General features: G+C 44.0%; 8 protein-coding genes across 8 annotated transcripts; 3 read left to right on the top strand and 5 right to left on the bottom strand.

The window, feature by feature from the left end:
- Nucleotides 1–46: 46 nt before the first annotated feature.
- Nucleotides 47–1,606, bottom strand: SJAG_03956 (DNA-directed RNA polymerase I complex subunit Rpa49). The gene has a single exon (XM_002175043.2). The coding sequence runs from the start codon at nucleotides 1,563–1,565 to the stop codon at nucleotides 306–308; it is 1,260 nt and encodes a 419-aa protein (XP_002175079.1). The 5' UTR covers nucleotides 1,566–1,606; the 3' UTR covers nucleotides 47–305.
- A 237-nt stretch (nucleotides 1,607–1,843) lies between these two features.
- Nucleotides 1,844–2,341, bottom strand: SJAG_03957 (single-stranded DNA binding protein Rim1; the record flags this gene model as incomplete). The annotated part of the gene is made up of 2 exons (XM_002175044.1): nucleotides 1,844–1,927; nucleotides 2,000–2,341. The coding sequence occupies 2 exons, from the start codon at nucleotides 2,339–2,341 to the stop codon at nucleotides 1,844–1,846; spliced, it is 426 nt and encodes a 141-aa protein (XP_002175080.1).
- Nucleotides 2,342–2,468: 127 nt separating this feature from the next.
- SJAG_03958 (xylose and arabinose reductase) lies at nucleotides 2,469–3,629 on the bottom strand. The gene is made up of 3 exons (XM_002175045.2): nucleotides 3,496–3,629; nucleotides 2,780–3,452; nucleotides 2,469–2,690 (listed from the first exon to the last, which is right to left on the bottom strand). Exons 2-3 carry the CDS (start codon nucleotides 3,449–3,451, stop codon nucleotides 2,535–2,537), a joined length of 828 nt encoding a protein of 275 aa, XP_002175081.1. The 5' UTR covers nucleotide 3,452; nucleotides 3,496–3,629; the 3' UTR covers nucleotides 2,469–2,534.
- A 311-nt stretch (nucleotides 3,630–3,940) lies between these two features.
- On the bottom strand, nucleotides 3,941–7,380 carry SJAG_03959 (karyopherin Kap104). The gene is made up of 3 exons (XM_002175046.2): nucleotides 7,138–7,380; nucleotides 4,517–7,036; nucleotides 3,941–4,462 (listed from the first exon to the last, which is right to left on the bottom strand). The coding sequence occupies exons 1-3, from the start codon at nucleotides 7,243–7,245 to the stop codon at nucleotides 4,367–4,369; spliced, it is 2,724 nt and encodes a 907-aa protein (XP_002175082.1). The 5' UTR covers nucleotides 7,246–7,380; the 3' UTR covers nucleotides 3,941–4,366.
- A 234-nt stretch (nucleotides 7,381–7,614) lies between these two features.
- Nucleotides 7,615–10,388, top strand: SJAG_03960 (alpha-glucoside transporter Sut1). Its single transcript, XM_002175047.2, has 4 exons — nucleotides 7,615–8,286; nucleotides 8,369–8,414; nucleotides 8,466–8,771; nucleotides 8,828–10,388. Exons 1-4 carry the CDS (start codon nucleotides 8,170–8,172, stop codon nucleotides 9,898–9,900), a joined length of 1,542 nt encoding a protein of 513 aa, XP_002175083.1. The 5' UTR covers nucleotides 7,615–8,169; the 3' UTR covers nucleotides 9,901–10,388.
- A 330-nt stretch (nucleotides 10,389–10,718) lies between these two features.
- Nucleotides 10,719–12,985, top strand: SJAG_03961 (5-aminolevulinate synthase). Its single transcript, XM_002175048.2, has 2 exons — nucleotides 10,719–10,811; nucleotides 10,969–12,985. Exon 2 carries the CDS (start codon nucleotides 11,146–11,148, stop codon nucleotides 12,778–12,780), a length of 1,635 nt encoding a protein of 544 aa, XP_002175084.1. The 5' UTR covers nucleotides 10,719–10,811; nucleotides 10,969–11,145; the 3' UTR covers nucleotides 12,781–12,985.
- SJAG_03962 (hypothetical protein) lies at nucleotides 12,930–13,714 on the bottom strand. Its single transcript, XM_002175049.2, has 3 exons — nucleotides 13,570–13,714; nucleotides 13,361–13,524; nucleotides 12,930–13,221 (listed from the first exon to the last, which is right to left on the bottom strand). The coding sequence occupies exons 1-3, from the start codon at nucleotides 13,595–13,597 to the stop codon at nucleotides 13,156–13,158; spliced, it is 258 nt and encodes an 85-aa protein (XP_002175085.2). The 5' UTR covers nucleotides 13,598–13,714; the 3' UTR covers nucleotides 12,930–13,155.
- Nucleotides 13,715–13,889: 175 nt separating this feature from the next.
- SJAG_03963 (GARP complex subunit Vps54) lies at nucleotides 13,890–17,456 on the top strand. Its single transcript, XM_002175050.2, has one exon. The coding sequence runs from the start codon at nucleotides 13,939–13,941 to the stop codon at nucleotides 16,849–16,851; it is 2,913 nt and encodes a 970-aa protein (XP_002175086.1). The 5' UTR covers nucleotides 13,890–13,938; the 3' UTR covers nucleotides 16,852–17,456.
- Nucleotides 17,457–17,517: the final 61 nt, after the last annotated feature.

Here is a 17,517-nt window from a genome sequence, read left to right as displayed (position 1 = left end):
ATCCACAATGTAGGCGTTGATTCTTGTTTTCCTCATGATATTGGCTTCTATTTTTTTAGGACTATGTAAAAATATGCAGTTCACCTTCTCACTTTCTGCCTTAACGTAAGCACTGAAGAAGCTAAACTTGCACTTTGTTTTTTAGAGGCCAGTATGTGTTTTTTCATGTATTAAAACGGTCACCAAAAAGAAACAGATACCGCAGTTCCCACACATGAAACAAAATGAACAGTAAAAGGAGCTGACAGCAACTCTCCAAAATGCACAGTTACAACCTCTTTTTTTATAACAGACGGACAACAAAACTAGTTGCGAGCACGTCCCCTACGAGGTCTGGGGAACTCGAGAGGAACCTTCAAGACAGCACGCTTCCGACTGCGTGCCTCGGTCTTTGTGATGCCCATAGCTTTCCATTGTGTCTCGGTGTAAGCCATAATTCGGCAACCGAGAGTTTTAAAGAGTTCGTTGGCCTTCATGTTTTTTATACTAAGATCGTTGGCAAGAGTGGTTACATCAGTAGAGTAATTGTCAAGCATCAGACAAAGCAAGAACATGTAACACATAATCTTGTCAACACCCTTAGTAGAGACCTGCAATGCACCCGTGCCATTGCGTTCCGTAAAACGTTTCAACAAGCCGTCGATGACAATCTCTGGTGGGAATCCAAGTTTTTTCCGCAAAGTCTCGCGGTCATTAACAGACCGTCTAGCGGAAACGAAAGCTTGCAACAAAGCAACCACATAAACAAGTTTGGCACGTTGGAAGTCCTTCTCCTCCAGCGAAACAATACGGCTGAAGCGTTTGTTGACGAAACTCGAGTGACGAGTGGGGAGTTTTTGTAGCCAAGCTTGCTCGTCCTGCGAGTCAAGCATCGGTTTAACGTTAATGGCAGCAAGCTCTTCCTTGCCAATAATGTCATAAAGGTTGTACGCCTCTTCCACCGTTTCGGCAGCCATGTTGACAGGAGGAATGGGACGGTCAGATGCTTGCTTGGCGTCAAGCTCTGCCTGCGAAGGAAGAGCAGCAGTAGCCTTCTCGACGTTACTGATAAGTTGACTCTTGATGTCTCCCAAAGTCTCGGCCTTGACACGATTGGCTGTCTCATCCATAATAGCCTTTTGACTCTTTCGAGTACCGAAAGCAAGACCCAAGTTGGCTCTTTGTTGCATAATGGCGCCGTTAATAGAACCACGTTGTTTCTTAATAAGAGCATCATTGTTCTGGAGTGCAAGTACAGAACGCTCAAAAGATCCCAAAAAGGTTGCGGGATGAAGACGCTTCACCTTACCGTCCTTGTCAACCACAGCAAGGCAGTAATTGGGAGCTGATTGGGTATTGGACGCATTCGTAGCTTCATAACGAACCTTTTCGGTCGTACCGATCAAAGAAACTACACGCTTCTTTCCATTACGGACATATCCATGGAACTTTGTTGTTTCAGGAGGCTCACAGCCAGAAATAGGCGTCACAAATACATCCAGCTGGTTCCGTCCACGAACCTTTTCACGACTGGATGCGCTGCTGTCTCTCGACTTGCGTTTCTTCCCTTTAGGCTCCCCTGCCATTATCCTGGTTCTAGCTGTGTGTCCCAAGGTCAGCCACAAACGGCCCCCACTGGCGAATAGGTTGTGTGGTGGAGCAGTCACATATTGTTGGCAGATTTAAAGTTTCACGTGGACGAAAATACGGGGTAATTAATTGAGTCTATATAGGCTTAAAGATTAAGCGAGTAGTGACATAAGCAAACGAGTAGCAAGGATATTTCATTAGCAGTGATGAACATAAACCGAAGCGAGACTAATGGCTTTTTCCTCCCCTTCTTTCATGATCATTCATAAACAGTTTAAAAGCCGAGGTCAGCCTTGTTGGTGTTGCTGGCGAATTCTTCTTCGGGTTGTCCATTTCCTGTGCTCGTTCCCGTCGTCGACTCAGTCTCGTCGACACGACGAGGAGGCAGGAGCATTGTAGAGTAAACGTGACGCAGGTTCATGCGAGGGACCATGTGGTTCGTCTCCCCCCCAGACTCTGTTTTCAAAGGCACCTTGCGCCAGCCGACGTCGGCTTCGACGAAAACCTTAGCACCTTTTTTCATGAACTTTTCGAGTTGTTCGTTACGTGAGCTGTCAAAGCTAAATACGGTGTGATACGTAGGATCCATGTTACGGCCATTGTAACAGCTAAGCGTGTACTTGGCAAACTCGCGTCCATCAGCAGTGTTGCTAAATTCAAGGTCGCGAACTAAGTTGCCGGTGAGAGTCATGCGTTGAACGTCAGAACATCTAGCAGCTGTGGAAGAAAACAGACGTAATCCGCTCTTCGCCTTCATAAAACTACGCAGCATTTTTTAATAAAATTTTCCAGACAATAAGTTGGTGAAGCGAAACTTCCTTTGTCGCGTCGACTTCGTGAGTAGAGCTAGTGGGGGCAGTGGGGGCCGGTTTCTTACAATAATTCAGCTAGCACCAAAGTACGGAAAGAGTAATTCATTCATTCATTCATTAAAAGAAGTAAAGTTCATAATCGTTATAGTCTGCCTAGAGAGGAGAAATTGTAGGGTTCCAGTCGGAGTGGTAATCCTCGTCAAGGTTTTGCAATGTCTGCATATCTTCCTTGGTTAGTTCAAAGTCAAACACTTCACCATTCGACTTGATACGGGACGGTGTGGTGCTCTTTGGCAAAGGAATGAATCCCTAAAATTTGTTAGTACAAAGGAGAGTAGTGCTAGGGGGGCGGCCTGAAATGAGAATTCAATTTCTCACTGGGTCTATGTTCAGCTTACCTTCTGCAACAAGAAGCGGATCATAATCTGAGCCTCATTCTTGTTGTACTTATGAGCAATAGCTAGCAGTTTACGGCTTCCAAACTTCTCGCCATGTGCCAAAGGAGCATAAGCCGCGAGCACAATGTTGTGTTGCTGACAGTACTCAACGACTTTTTGTTGAGAGCAAAAAGGATGCAATTCAATTTGATTAACAGCCGGAACAATTTGGGGCTGGGAATCAAGGAGCTGTTGAATGTGATGAGGACCGAAGTTCGACACACCGATAGCACGAATCTTTCCTTCTTGAACAGCTTCTTCCATTGCCTTCCAACAGCCCAAACGGTCACCGTAGGGAGAGTGAAGCAAGAAAAGATCAATATAGCCTAAACCACATTCCTTCAAACTACCATCGATTGCGCGACGCGTGTGCTCGTAACCGGAGAGATCCTGCAATTTCGTCGTAAACCAGATTTCTTCACGTTTCGTTGAAGTGTCCTGCATAAACTGCTGAATAGCTTCTCCACATTGGCGCTCGTTATGGTACATTTGCGCAGAATCAATATGACGGTATCCAGCTTGTAAAGCGGCATATACAGAGTCACGGCATTGGCCCAATCGCGTTGTGTAGGTTCCAAAACCAAGCTGAGGGCATTTAAGGCCGCAATTCAGTGTAACGAGAGGACCTAACATTCTATCAAAAGGTCAGCTGCTAGGACGGTGAATAGAGGTCATACAGAGCTTCAGAAATAGCAAGTTCAGTGTCTTCTAGGAATAAGATAACGGGTAGTATGGAAAAGAAAGAAACAGATCGAGGATAAACGACTTAAGTACCGCGTAATTAAGGTTAACATAAGTTCCGCGTTCAGCCATTTGATGTTTGGATGATGTCACGATAGAACTAGACATAGCGGGGTTATGAAGAACTACATAGTTTACTTGAACTTTATTTGATTTAAACATAGTGCCGAAAACTTGGAGACCGGTTAATAAATACAGTAACAGAGACGTTGTAAGACATCAGTTGCTAACATTATCTTACGGTGGAAAGCGTAGCAACGTAATGCTAGTAGCAGAAGCAATAGAAGTAGTGCAACTACTATTGTTTCTAATGCTAACTAATGCCACAAGCAAGTAAACTTCGCACGCTACAATATAGAAAACTAGTTCAAGTCTTATCATTCTCACTCACAGCACATCTTTGACATAAATCTTAAAACTTTCAAACTGCCCATGACACGCACAATTGACGCAGCCATTCCAGGAGCGACGGTTGCGAATCGAATTAGTGGAAACAAGGTGACCTTACAAGGCAATCAGGTGCCTCATTCAGACATGTGATAGTTAATTGGTAATATCTATGAATGTTATTTGCGATGGGATGACTGTAGTTACCTCCCTGTTGACTTCTGGTCGCGCCTTGCGACCATTGGAATAAGCCCAAAATGCTTGCTGGTATGATTATGTTTTACGTCTAAGTGTTCAAAGCAGGTAAATTAACAAATGAGTATACCCTTGTACAAACAAACAAAAGTTCCGCGAGTCCGGCGAATAGATAGTTTTATGTCAGTTTTTGCAATCTGAAGTGTTCTGCACATTAAACAGCGATTACAAGTTATACTTGCGTTCGACCTGTGCAGTGATTTCAGGCGTCGTTTGCCATGCACTTTTGTCATTATACATGCTCAAAGAGCCGTGAAGAATCTGTAACAAGGTTAGTTGCGAAGTCTACAGCATAGTCGAAAATAAAGAACATACCTTTTGAAACATATCGTGAAGCTCGGCTGAGGGCTTTTCGTACAGCGCAGCAGCGTTCACAAACTGTGGAAGAAGGAAGGAGAGTGCTTGAGGGTTGTAGGCGATAATCGTGCAGAAACCGCGGAAAGCAGAGTCCTTCTCCTCATTCTCATATACATCGTGCATGATAGCGAACCATTGATTGTAAAACAGCTTCAAATGAGGAGCAACAAGCTCCGCATTAAACAGACCAAGTCGACCGATGGTGATGGCGGCATTTTCCAAAACAGTGGAGTGTAATTTAGGAGCTTGCAGAATGCACACCAAGTTTTGAAGGATAGGCTCTACCCAAGGTTGCATGTCTTTGCCGAGCTGCAATGCGATCTCGCCTGCGGACCAGATGGCATTGTTGGAAGTGCTGACATGTATTAATGGAAGCTGCATTTGAGGAAGCATATCTGTAAGCAAGGCATCGCAATAGGGGCGGACATAGTTGAAGCAGAACATGGCCATGTCACCAAGCAGAGCATAAGCCGATTGACGAACCTCAGCAACTTCGTCCTTAGCACACACGCCGATGATCTGACCAAGCGGAACGTCACATTGAGACACAAGTAGCTCAGCTTGGTTGCCCAAAGCCTGAATAACTCCGCTAATTAAATCAAGGGTAGTAACCAAAAAGTCTTTGTCAGGGGCCTCGACGGTAGGATCAGTCTTAGCGGCATCAATCATGAACAAAGTGCTACGAAGGATATTGAATGCACGACCAAAAGTCTCTGGTGCGAAAGGGGCGAAACCTTCATGCAAAGCAACTGCCACTGAGGAAAAGCACTCCAACAAGGGGAACAAATCGTGATCCTCGTTACTGATAGTAGCCCATTTTTGGATCAAGGGAGGCATTAAGATATCAATGTAATGTTTGTTATTCAGAGCAGGGCCAACAACATCTGCCAATGTTTGGATAGCATCGTAAAGAATGAGAAGATTTTTGCGTTGGTATTTTTGGAATGCAAGTACAAGATTTGTTAAAATAGGCTCCAAATAAGGAATAAGGGTGGAACCAGCTTGCTCTTCCAAGTTTGCAAAAGCCGAACAACCAGCTTCTTGAACCTTTTTGTTGTTATCAGCAATCATACGAAGCAGACCTTGAAGCAAAGGAACGAAATACTTTTGATGGTCTTCGGGTGATTGAAGGGTAGCAGCCCAACGAGAGTAACGACCAAGAGTCCAGCATGTAATAGTACGCAACAAAGGCTTCTTGCTGTCGAGCAAAGAGATCAAGTAAGGATAAAGCTCGGGAAGGAACTGGACCATTCCCTCCATGCAGCCTTCAGCAATAGCACCCAAAGCCAAGACACCGGCCTCTTGAACCTTCCAGTCATTGGACAAAAGCTGTTCCTTCAAGTATGGCAGAGTTATGTCGAACAGTTGTTGTTTCAGCACAGACGACAACACATCCAAGGCGGCAGCAGAACACTTACGCAGGTTCCAGTCCATGTAGGCATCATCATCTTCGTCGTCTTCAAAGTCATCTTCATCATCGTCTTCCAAATCTTCCAATCCATCTTGCTCCATACCACCGACATGACCTTCAGCAGTAGTCAAGCGAGTCTTGCCCTTTGCGTGTTGAGGACGAATGTCTTCTGCCTTGTCCTCAACATTATAATCATCAGCGTCATCACCGAGCAACAGAATGTCCATGTCTGAATACACCATACCACGGAGAAGCATTGGCACGATTTTGTCTAAATAAGGAACCAACGAAGGACACAAGTCAGGTTGTTCCGCAATGGCCAGCCAAAACTCGCAAGCCTCGAGAGCCACAGACTGGTCTTGGTCTTGCGTTGAGTAGAGCATGTACTCGACGATGCTTCCGAGAGAAGGAGCAATTTTGTCAGGACGGACATCAAGTAGGAAGACCAATGCTTGACAAACGTTTTTACGAACGTTAGGAGAAGGATCCGTAGCCAAACCGTAACAAGTTTCCAGAAAAGAATCAATGTGTGCATACAAGCTTTGTGATTGAATAAGAATGAATTGGTTCAGACAAAAGAGTGCGTCTGTACGCATGCGAGGATTTTCGGACCGGCAAAGTTCAATGAATCTGGGAATCATGAAGTCTAAAGGACGAGTGCCGTTGAAATCCCGGTCGAGTTCGCGAGAAGAATCCTCGCAAATTTTTGTCAAGGCGCTGAAAGCACCCTCTTGAGCGATAGCAGAAGGGCCAACAAGCATGTCCATCAACTGTGGCAGGACCTCAGACCATGAGCCGATGCCCCAACGGCTAATGATTGTAGTAATAACATTTCCTGAAATGCCTCGAATAAGTTGCTCGTCGTCAAACAGACCTTGCAGAATAGATGATTTTACGTATGCGAGTCCGCTTAAGCCAGCTTTTACGTCGAGATTATCAACACGGACATTGTTTTTAAGTAACAGACCAGCGGCCGAACGAATGGACACGCCGAGTTCTTTGGCATGTACCAGGATATAAAGAAGGTAATTGTTTATGTCTGGCAGCGTTTTTGCATTTTCCAACAACTAAAATAAGAGTTTGTCGTTAGAGAGGGTTTTCCCAGGCATGCTTGTAGCGATTCAAAGCTGTTCTCCAGCCGAGAGTGTTATCATCGATAACAACGTACACTTAACGCTTCATTTCTCAATTGCGAGTTTTCCGATATCGACTTGCCAATAACATCAGAAAGCTGAAGCAGTATCTGCTCTTGAGGCACCCAGGTATTGTCACCCATTTTAGGAGGGCTGTCTGGCAAGAAGTAATGTGTTGAGGGAAAGGTCCGTTTCTCGCGACTCTGGCGAGAAAGGTGGTGTTGGCAGCGGAGCGCGACGAGGCGTGCTGCACAATGGTAGAGCGTGCTCCGTTAAAGCAGATACAGACACACTGTGGCATTGTGTGTTTGTATAGTTCGCGCAATTATACTTACGGAGACTTAATGCTGTACAAAACAGTGCTTTGTGCTACAGATGATTTTGATACACGCTGTTAAAGCTCGTTAAAACTCGTTACAGACCTTATCAGTGACGCAATAGTTATAGATAATTTAAATGCAGCATGCTACAGCCGAACACAAAACCCCACATTCCTTAGTCGATCATTAAACAATAAAACTGAATAAAACGCGTTAATGACTTGTAGTTGCTCCTTTGGCGAGAGCGAGCGGGTTTTGTTTCCCTGTAGCGTCTGTATCGCCTCATCAGCGCCAGTTGGTCCGTTCATCATCCCCAGCTGCGTCACACGTGCCATTTAGAGTTTGGCTTCTGAGACTGACGATGTATTACGTCAGATAAGCCTTACCAAAGGCATCTCGGCGTTCCTGCTGGGACACAAATTCCAGTACATCAGCAACGTCTTAAACGTTCGTCAGCTAATCTCTAACTCAATTTTGTTAGTAGAACGTCCTCTGTATCGAACAATTCCTTCTCAAAAGCTTGCGGCTTTCTCCTTCCTGAAATTACAGCGAAATTCTTTTTGGCAGAAAAAGCACATTCATAACAAAAGAACAGCTTGGTTTTCGGTTTTTTCTCCTTTAGAAAAGCTTTTTGTTTTGTGAAACATTTTTAGGCGATTGCATAACCGTAACAATTAATTTGTTACTTACGAAACGAATAGTGTGTCACTCATCTAGTTTTGGCTTATTGAAGAACACGGTGTTAATATGGCGGAATCAAGGCTGCTTGAAAATGAAGCGCTGCTAGAACCTTACGCTGAGTCAACTCGGACAATCTCTGCTCCACAATGGCGCTCGGTCGTATATTTAATTGGACTGACAACGGTATGCAAGTGTGAAATCTCTGCATGGGCCCTTCTATGTGTGTGGATGCGCGAATGTGATTTGCTGACTGTGGACTGTATAGTGCTTTTTTGGAGTACAGTTGGCTTGGTCGATCGAGTTTGGTTACGGTAAGTTCGTTCCCGGTATTCAGTGACATTGTCTGGCTAATGCTTGTACAGGTACCCCATATCTCTTTTCACTTGGCTTGCGTAAGGAATGGACTTCGATTATTTGGATCGCTGGTCCGTTGACGGGTGTATTTGTTCAGCCGATGGCAGGCATGCTTTCCGATCGCTGTACAAGTCGGTTTGGAAGAAGACGGCCATTTATGATTTGTGCTAGTTTTCTCGGCATGTTTAGTCTTATGCTTATGGGCTGGGCTCCTTGGCTTAGCTCGAAACTGTTTCCAGAGTCATCACAAAAAGTGGCCGTCAACATCCTGGCCACGCTCAGTATTTATATGCTCGATATTGGTGTTAATACAGGTACGTTGCTTTCTTATGTTGAAGTGTCGTCGTCTTTGCTGCTAACTATTTTGCAGTGATGGCCAGTTCGCGTTCTCTCATTGTTGACGTTGTCCGCTCTGAACAGCAACAAGATGCCAATTCATGGGCAGGAAGAATGATTGGTGTCGGAAATGTTGTCGGCTATCTCTTTGGTTACTTGCCTCTACAAAAGATGTTTTTCTTCTTGGGAACGACACAATTGCAAGTATTGTGTGCATTAGCAGCCATTCTCCTTATCAGCAGCGTTGTGATCACATGTCTCATCGTTGAAGAAGTACCTAATACTAATCCTCCTCAGGCGCAGGTATCGGTGTTCAAGGAACTATTTCACTTCTTCACCTCGCTAAAGCAAGAGATCAGCTTTATGCCGGCATCCATTAAAAATATCTGTTACGTCCAGTTTTTTGCGTACTTTGCTTGGTTTCCCTTCCTGTTCTACATTACTACATATGTCGGCGACCTTTACTTGCAGCATCCACCTCCTGGACATGAAGGTGACTGGGACATTGCGACCCGTCAGGGCTCGTTTGCGCTTTTGTTGTTCGCGATTGTATCCCTCTGTGCAAACACCACGCTGCCTTTGCTTGTAGAGGATCATGGAGAAAGCGAAAGCGACCAGCTGTCGCACGATTCTTCCTCTGAGGAATCATCCTTATTCCATCGCTCGTTGCATACTTTGCGTTATAAATGGTCTGCGAAAATGATTATCCCTGGTTTGTCTTTGCCGCTTCTGTGGCTGTCTTCACATGTTGTTTTTGGCGTCTGTATGTTGAGCACGTTTGTTTTGCAGACGGCGACGCAGGCCCAAGTTATGATTGCAATCTGTGGTTTTTCGTGGGCATGTACATTATGGGCACCTTTTGCTTTGCTTTCTTCCGAGCTCGCTCGTCTTGAATTGCAGGAGAGCGGTGGAAAGATGATTGGCGTTCACAATATTTTTGTTTCCGCGCCTCAGGTACTGAGCACTATAATTGCAACCATCGTTTTCCTGCAATCCGAAGGCAGTCATCGTGAGGTTGGAGATTCTAGTATCGCCTGGATTTTGCGAATTGGAGGAATCTCGGCCTTCATTGCCGCATTCCAAACCACCAGAGTCTTGCACCTATAGCCTCGCATCCAATATTTTATAGGGCGGATGTGTTCATTCTCTGCCGCACATACACATATTTTCAAGTGCAGCTACAAGATCCTTTTGGGCACTTAAAAGAAAGCAGCGTTCTGCTGAAAACTACTCGTTACGATAATGTTGATGATAATGACTCGCTGATTAGCAATCTACAAGTGAAGAGTGCAAGGTTTTATCTGAGGTTCGTATTCCAAGGTTGGTTCTGTTATTTCTTCACCATTATATTTATCCCTAAAGTTTTGACAAGGATCCCGCTCATGCATATTTTTTGAAACGATCGACCATCAGCATTATCCTTTTCTATTCATCTTTTTATAGTATCTAGTCTATTGTATAATAAAGCGAAATAAAGCTACGAGTGAAAGGAACGGGCGTGTGTCCTTAATACCCCGTTGAGTGATTCGGTAAACTTTATTTTTAACAGAAAATCGTGCTAAACGGCTTCAACTTGATTCAAACCCTGTCACAATTACTTCCTTTCATTTCCATCAAACTGCCGCCTTTGTTTCCCCACATGCCCCCCATTGGGAAAATCGGCAAGCTTTCACTCATCAATTCGCCATAGTTGTTCTCACGTCGCACTGCCGACAAATACCGACCTTGGAAAATACACAATTTCGAACGATACTTGCGTCGTTAGCACCTGATGCTTATCACATGTCCAACTTCCATCTTTGCTGCACCCTCTCGTTGGACGGCAAATACAGTTGTTTAGAGTTTCACGTGATCACGCGACTAGTATTAAAACACGGAAGTTGACATGTCGCAACTCAACCACCGCCACGAAGGACATTTGCTGCTTAGTGTTGGACTGGTATTTTGTAGTATTAGAAAGGTTTCTTGTATTAGTTATCGGACTGGGAAAAACAGGAAATTTCGGTTGTAAATTTTTGGTAAGTCGTTTTGTGGAATTGGCTCATATAAGTTGACAATTTCTGGGTTTTGCGCTTCTCCTTTGAATTGACATGGTGCGACAAGCATTGCTATAAAAAAACACCGTTTGGGCGATTTTTCTTATATGTATGTACGAGTTTACTAACCTTCTCGTAGATCCGTACATTCCTGTAATAACTTTGTTGTGACAGGACTTTTGTTCATTTGTATTTGGTTACTTTGTCTTCTAAAAAGTCATTTGTTTTCGTACTTCTTTCGACGTTTGTTTCTCGCTTCTGTCGGTAACCTTTCAGAACACAAATTACGCAGACTCTCTCTTTCTTTTTTTTTCAAATGGAAGCCGCACTTCGAATTGCTGTTAAGCGTTGTCCATTCGTCCGTTCTACTGAACCGGCCGCTCTAAAACGATTGGCCGGTGAGGGTCTTTTGCGTGCAGGCTCGCGCTGTCCCATGTTGAGGGCGCCGTTGCAAGCCCAAACTCGTAATTTAAGTACATATGGTGCTCGTGGTGCTACAGAGCGTCCACTCAATTCCTGCATTAACTTACATACCGGTGTTTTGGAAAATGCCGAGGATTCTAATTCCACACAAGATGCTCAAAAGCTGAAAAACTCCTCTAGCGGGACGACCTTTTCGCTCAAACAAAATTCGTCTCGTTTGCCTGCTAATAGCAACGAAGATGCCTTTGATTATGAAGGTTTCTACGAGGACACCCTTGAACGCAAGAAGAAGGATAACTCTTATCGTTACTTTAACAACATTAATCGTCTCTCTAAAATTGACCCTATGGCGCACTTGGAAAACCCGGAGAATCTTGTTGAAATTTGGTGCAGCAATGACTATCTGTCCATGGGCAATAACGAGAAGGTGAAGGCTGCTATGCGGAAATGTTTGGACAAATACGGTGGTGGTGCTGGTGGAACCCGCAACATTGCTGGCCATAATCAGCATGCCGTTTGGTTGGAGAACTCAGTTGCTGATTTGCATCATAAAGAGGCAGGACTTGTGTTTTCGAGTTGTTTTGTCGCCAACGATGCTACACTTTCCACCTTGGGGCAAAAACTGCCCAACTGTATTTTCCTTAGTGATGAAATGAATCACGCCTCTATGATTCAAGGCATTCGCAACTCCCGTTGTGAAAAAATGATTTTCAAACACAACGACATGTGTGATCTTGAAGCAAAGCTTGCGAGTCTGCCCCGTAATCGTCCAAAGATTATTGCATTCGAGTCAATCTACAGCATGTCCGGAAGCACTGCACCTATTGCAGAAATCTGTGACTTGGCTGATAAGTACGGAGCACTGACTTTCCTTGACGAAGTGCATGCCGTTGGTATGTATGGTGCCCGAGGCGGTGGTCTTGCAGAGGAAACTCCTGGCTTGATGGAGCGTGTTGACATTATTACGGGTACATTGGCCAAGTCTTACGGCGTAGTCGGCGGTTATATAGCTGGCTCCGCTCTTTTGGTTGACTACATCCGTTCCATGGCTCCTGGATTTATTTTCACTACGACTCTTCCCCCCCACGTTATGTTGGGTGCTTTAATGGCAGTCGAACATCTTAAGACTTCAAACGTGGAGCGCGAACAACAGCGGTCCGCAGTACGTCGTGTTAAGCAGTCGTTGGCCGAGATTGGTATTCCCGTGCTGTCAAATGACACTCACATCGTTCCCGCTATGGTTGGTGATGCATCACTCGTTAAGCTTGCTAGTGATGAACTTCTGCATCGTCATAACATTTACGTTCAAGGCATTAACTTCCCTACCGTCGCCGTCGGCACCGAGCGTCTTCGTATCACCCCCACCCCAGCTCACAACAGTGAACGCTTTGTGCGAAACTTTACGAATGCCCTTGATGCCGTCTGGCGTAAATTTGACATTGGACGCACGGACGGCTGGATGAGACGTGGTATTGATGTTGGTCGTGAATGTAAGTTCCCTGTTCGACCTTCCTTGAGCGATCATTAAACCTATGAACCCCGTCTTGCCATTCCGTTTGTTAAGTACTCTCACTCTCATAGACCTCTTCTCTATTGAAACAAAAACCTCCTTTCCCTTAGAATAAATACAAGTTTAATGGATATCGGCGTTGTTTGACTAACTATTAGAATATTTAAGGGGGGGCAGGCCTCGTTAATTTTCTCTCTTGTAAAATTTATGTATTCATACCGTTTATTCTCTCAAAAGAATCAGATTAAACTACGAACAAGACGGGCGCGGATAATGGAAACTGAGCAGTACGATGTGAATGTACACTGTGCATTATGTTGAAAAGATGTTCATAGAAGAGAGAGAGAGAGAGAGAGAGAGCCGATGAGGTAGTAGATGTGCGAATATTGTATACTAGATGTGGATGGGTCTTTGATTTCTGTGAGACAAAACTTGAGAGCCACAAAACAAAAAGGTGATCTATGCCATTAATGCGTTAGCAAAAGTCATTCAACATACGAAAACACGATCAACAGATGGACCCGTGGGACACTCCTCATTCATCAACTGACAGACCCCATACTGTTTCATGTTCGCGTGTCCATTTCGCGTCTCATACCACATAAATACCAACAGCACCCAAACAGGTCTTGGCAACTTGTTTACCAGTCAAATCTGATCCTTCCAAGTCATGAATTAATGTTTCTGCCCCGTTGGCGAACAGATAGGACAAAACCAGAAGAAAAAGGATTCCAATAGCAGAAATGCCGGTACAGAACCAGGCTAGAATATCTGTTAGAAGCAAACTATTGGATTCATTTTCCATACCCAAACCAGGACCCACCAGAGGTTTCATTGGACTTAGTTAGAAGGGCCGGGCTGTAATCCTGGAGCTTTTGTAGAGTCGTTGCTACGGTGAGCGGTTGCCGAAACTGACCGTCCGATAGGGAGACTTTCGGTGTTCTCAAGAATGCTCCGACGGCCATATATCGGTGACTTTTCGGTAATATGGCATCGGACTGTTCACTGATTGGATCACTTAAGGCTTAGTTTGCCGAACAGTGCTCAATCAAATTAAACTAAGTCCCCGAATTATCTTCAGTTTAGTGCCTCCATTTACCGATTTATCCGGTGTTCACCGATGTCACCGAGAAGGATGCCCTGCCGTCTTTGCCAGTGACCTTGTATGCGTCTTCCATGGATGCTCGCAGTCTCCGAAAATCGTCGACATCTTCCATTCCCTCTATTCGGATTCCTCCCAAGAATGACACCTCGGCTGCATTAGACACAGTGCTTTTGCCATTCCAGTTTCGGTCTATTTTGACGGATCCAATTAATCCACATGCTACAACTCATGTGCCCGCCCGATATGAGATTGAGCCTGTCGTCTTGACACCAATTCCGATTATTGATGAAGCAGAGTTTCAGCCGTATTTGGACGAAATTGCACATCCATATGCTCGCTATGAGAGACACAAGAAGGCCCAATTCCACCATTACTTGGCTCAACAGAGCCGCAAACGGTTTACGAGTTCTGAGAGCGATAGCGTCTTGACTGTAGAAGACGATGCTTCGACGATACGAAAAGGATACACACCCTCTCTCCTTTCTCAAATACATCATCAAAATCGCTTGCCAAGTGAATACTCGTTCTCATCATCCACCCTTGACGTTCCACACAGTGGAGAAGGGGCTGATGTTGCTCTTATGGGGAATGTGGACTTGGAAGAGAAGTTTCCTATAGATAAAATCCCAACGGTCTTCTTTCAACCAGATTTCTCGCTTGATCATCCACGGACGTTTGATCAGGTTAGTGAACATGCTCAAGTTGTGCCGCCGGAGGACGTTTCAAATGACGGAAGCAACAGGCCTCCTCGGAAGTTCTTAATGAACAATTCTATGATTCAGGAGAAATTATCCTGGTATTTGGATACGGTTGAGTTGCATCTTTTGCAAGAGATTGAGGATGCCAGTGATAGTTTCCCCCGTATTATCGACAGTCTAAATGATCTTCGAGTTCGAAGCAAAGACTGTTCTGAGCAAGCTGGTAAGCTTAAAGCACGTTTGGCCGATCGTGATATTCGGTTATCTGAATGCCAATCCCGTATCTCGACTTTTGAACGTAAGGAAAAAAATCTGCGATGTTTGGTATCTTGTGCCGACGACGTGCAACGTTTAGTTGAGCTTTGTCGGTCAGCTTCCAGTAATGTGGAGAACAAGGCTTATCGAGCTGCTTTGGGTTCAATTTCAGACTTCGAGAAAATGCTGAGAAGCAAACAAGCACAAGGAATGGATTTTACACGTTTGACAGTTGTCCGTGGTTACTTGCAGAAAATCCAAAACGTAAAGCATATACTGTTTCAGGGGCTTGTGCATGCATTCAGTGAGCATTTGGTTCTCGATCTTTGTACGTTCTCTTTCGCGAATGAAAAAATTGTACTGGTGGACCAATTACTCGCTTCTTACAACCAAACGAGTCGACAAATACCTACTGTCTTGGAGGAAGCTTCTCAATTTTCCCCAGAATTTGCAAGTACCGTGGAGGAGTACTTGACTTGCTTAATTCAAACTGGTGGGTTACAAGCTGCAGTTGCTATCTACAAATCAAATGTTTTTCAGGAAGTTAAGAGTATGGTGAAGAATCAATTTCCTCAGGCAAAACGAAGTGTTTCATCATCTTCTTCCTTAAACGAAAGCGTTAGCATGCCCATGACCCCAGTGACACCAAGGGACTCAAAAGGAGAAGTTGTCGAGCCTTCTGGTGCCGCTTTGGCATCGGCTTTGCGCGCACTGTCTACTCGGGACTACTTCAGCTTATTGAGACGTGTCTGTGCGTTTACCTTGCTGGCTTTGAAACGCTTAAACTTCCAAGTTAAGTTCTTGGTAAATTTCCTAACTCGGCACGATGCCGAAAACTCGAGCGCTTTCATGAGTTTAAATGATTTCACGCTTGTGAGTGCTGGTGTTGTGCTCCAACGAATGGTTACTTTGTTATCGGTGAGAGAGCAAGTTTTCCTAACTTACTCGTTAGATGAAATTCTTGGGATGTATCGTCTACATTCTATATTTTTGTCGGAACTAGAAAAACTGTGCGGTATCGTATCTAATGATTTTATGGCGATGACGCTTAAGATTGTTCAACGCTGGTATAATAATTTCCAGCGTATTGCCATAGAACGTATCGCAAAGTCTTTGGAAGTTGAACGTTGGGAACTGGTTGTTGTTAGCAAAAACGACCAACACATGGCTGATTGTCTTAATGCATTAACATCAAACAAGCCTGTGCCAGAGTTATCTGAGATTGATAATCCGTTTAACGATGCAAAAACTAGCGGTTGTGAGGGAGACAGCAAGGATGAACCTCGATCCTATGGTTGCCGTTTGGGATCAGACACGTTTAGCTGTGTAGCTACATCATCAAAGTTATTACATGTCTTAGTCGACTATGCTAGATTTGCCTCTCAAGTTCCTCGTTTCTCTTCCGATTGTTATGCCTCTGTGTTAGAGCTCTATCGGGTGGTTAATTCGCGTGTGTATCAATTGATCATGGGCGCGGGTGCAGTGAGGTCCGCCGGTCTTCCAAGAGTACTTGGAAAACATATTGCCTTAGCTGCTCAGATGATCAGATTTTTACAAAGTTCTTTAAAGATAATGGTACAGTTTCTTGAAACAACTGGGGGTATTAACCCTGGACTGGAGGTTGAGAAGCTCAACCGAGATTTTAGCTTCCATCTACAACAAGTACAAAACAAATTTGTTGCTCTTATGCGCGAGAAAGCAAATTCCTGTTGCAGGGAATTGGGTAACATCAATTGGACATCTACTGAACCGAACAATTATATAAAAAGCCTGACAAAAGGCCTAGTGAAAGTGTACAACGTCCTTCATACATATTCAAAACTCGACGAAATGATTGTTGTGCCTGAGGTTATTAATATGTTTGAAAACAGATTACAGTTGGAATTGGCTGATGCGGCTGAATCAGCAGACAATTGGCCTTCCATAAAAACGGACCTGGAGTACTTCTATGACACGCTGACTTTGAAGTGTGGTTACCCTGGAGAACGGAAACTGATTGAGAAATTTCAGCGTGTTAATGGACAAGGCTAATGAATCGTGAACATAATGACACTCCTTTAATGGATTCCGTTTTGTATATATATACTTTCCTTCCTTTTAATACAATCCTGCACTAGTTTCCTGTCGTATAACGCGCTTTGGGAGTGGGATTTTTTAATAAATTTACCATATAATTGCGATGCTTTAGTTCACTAACAGCCTCTCGAACAAATAGTTTGAATCATTGTTTGGGAAGAATTTAGCGTCTTACTAATGACATCGTCTTTGGAGCTGTTATATCTCAAAGCTTAATTCAATGAGTATAAAGCAAATGCACAAAAGCCTCAAGACTGAAAAGAATAGCTTTAGGGTAGGAGGACCTTGACAATATCTAACAATGATTGGGTTTACAGCTAGCAAGCTTAAATGATTACGTTCCTTTACATTAGTCATTTGATAACAAAAGCTAATCAATATACTCTGAAGATACCCTATGGGTTTGATATTTGTGAACAAAATGATCCTGTTTACTAGTAATGTTCTGCTACAGTTGAGAATCGCAAACTTTTAATATGAGGGAACTACGGATAATGCACCACTGGAAACATACTAATTATTGATAACAAGATATCATATTATCCGAGAAACAGTAGTGATTCAGTTTAGCAACTTGTTTAAAGCAATTATAGTAGTCTGCTGAATAACAAAACTTAATAT

Source organism: Schizosaccharomyces japonicus, assembly GCF_000149845.2.
Source record: "Schizosaccharomyces japonicus yFS275 unplaced genomic scaffold supercont5.2, whole genome shotgun sequence".
NCBI lineage: Eukaryota > Fungi > Ascomycota > Schizosaccharomycetes > Schizosaccharomycetales > Schizosaccharomycetaceae > Schizosaccharomyces > Schizosaccharomyces japonicus.
Note: the sequence above shows the minus strand (reverse complement) of the source record. Positions and strands in the feature narration are given on the sequence as shown.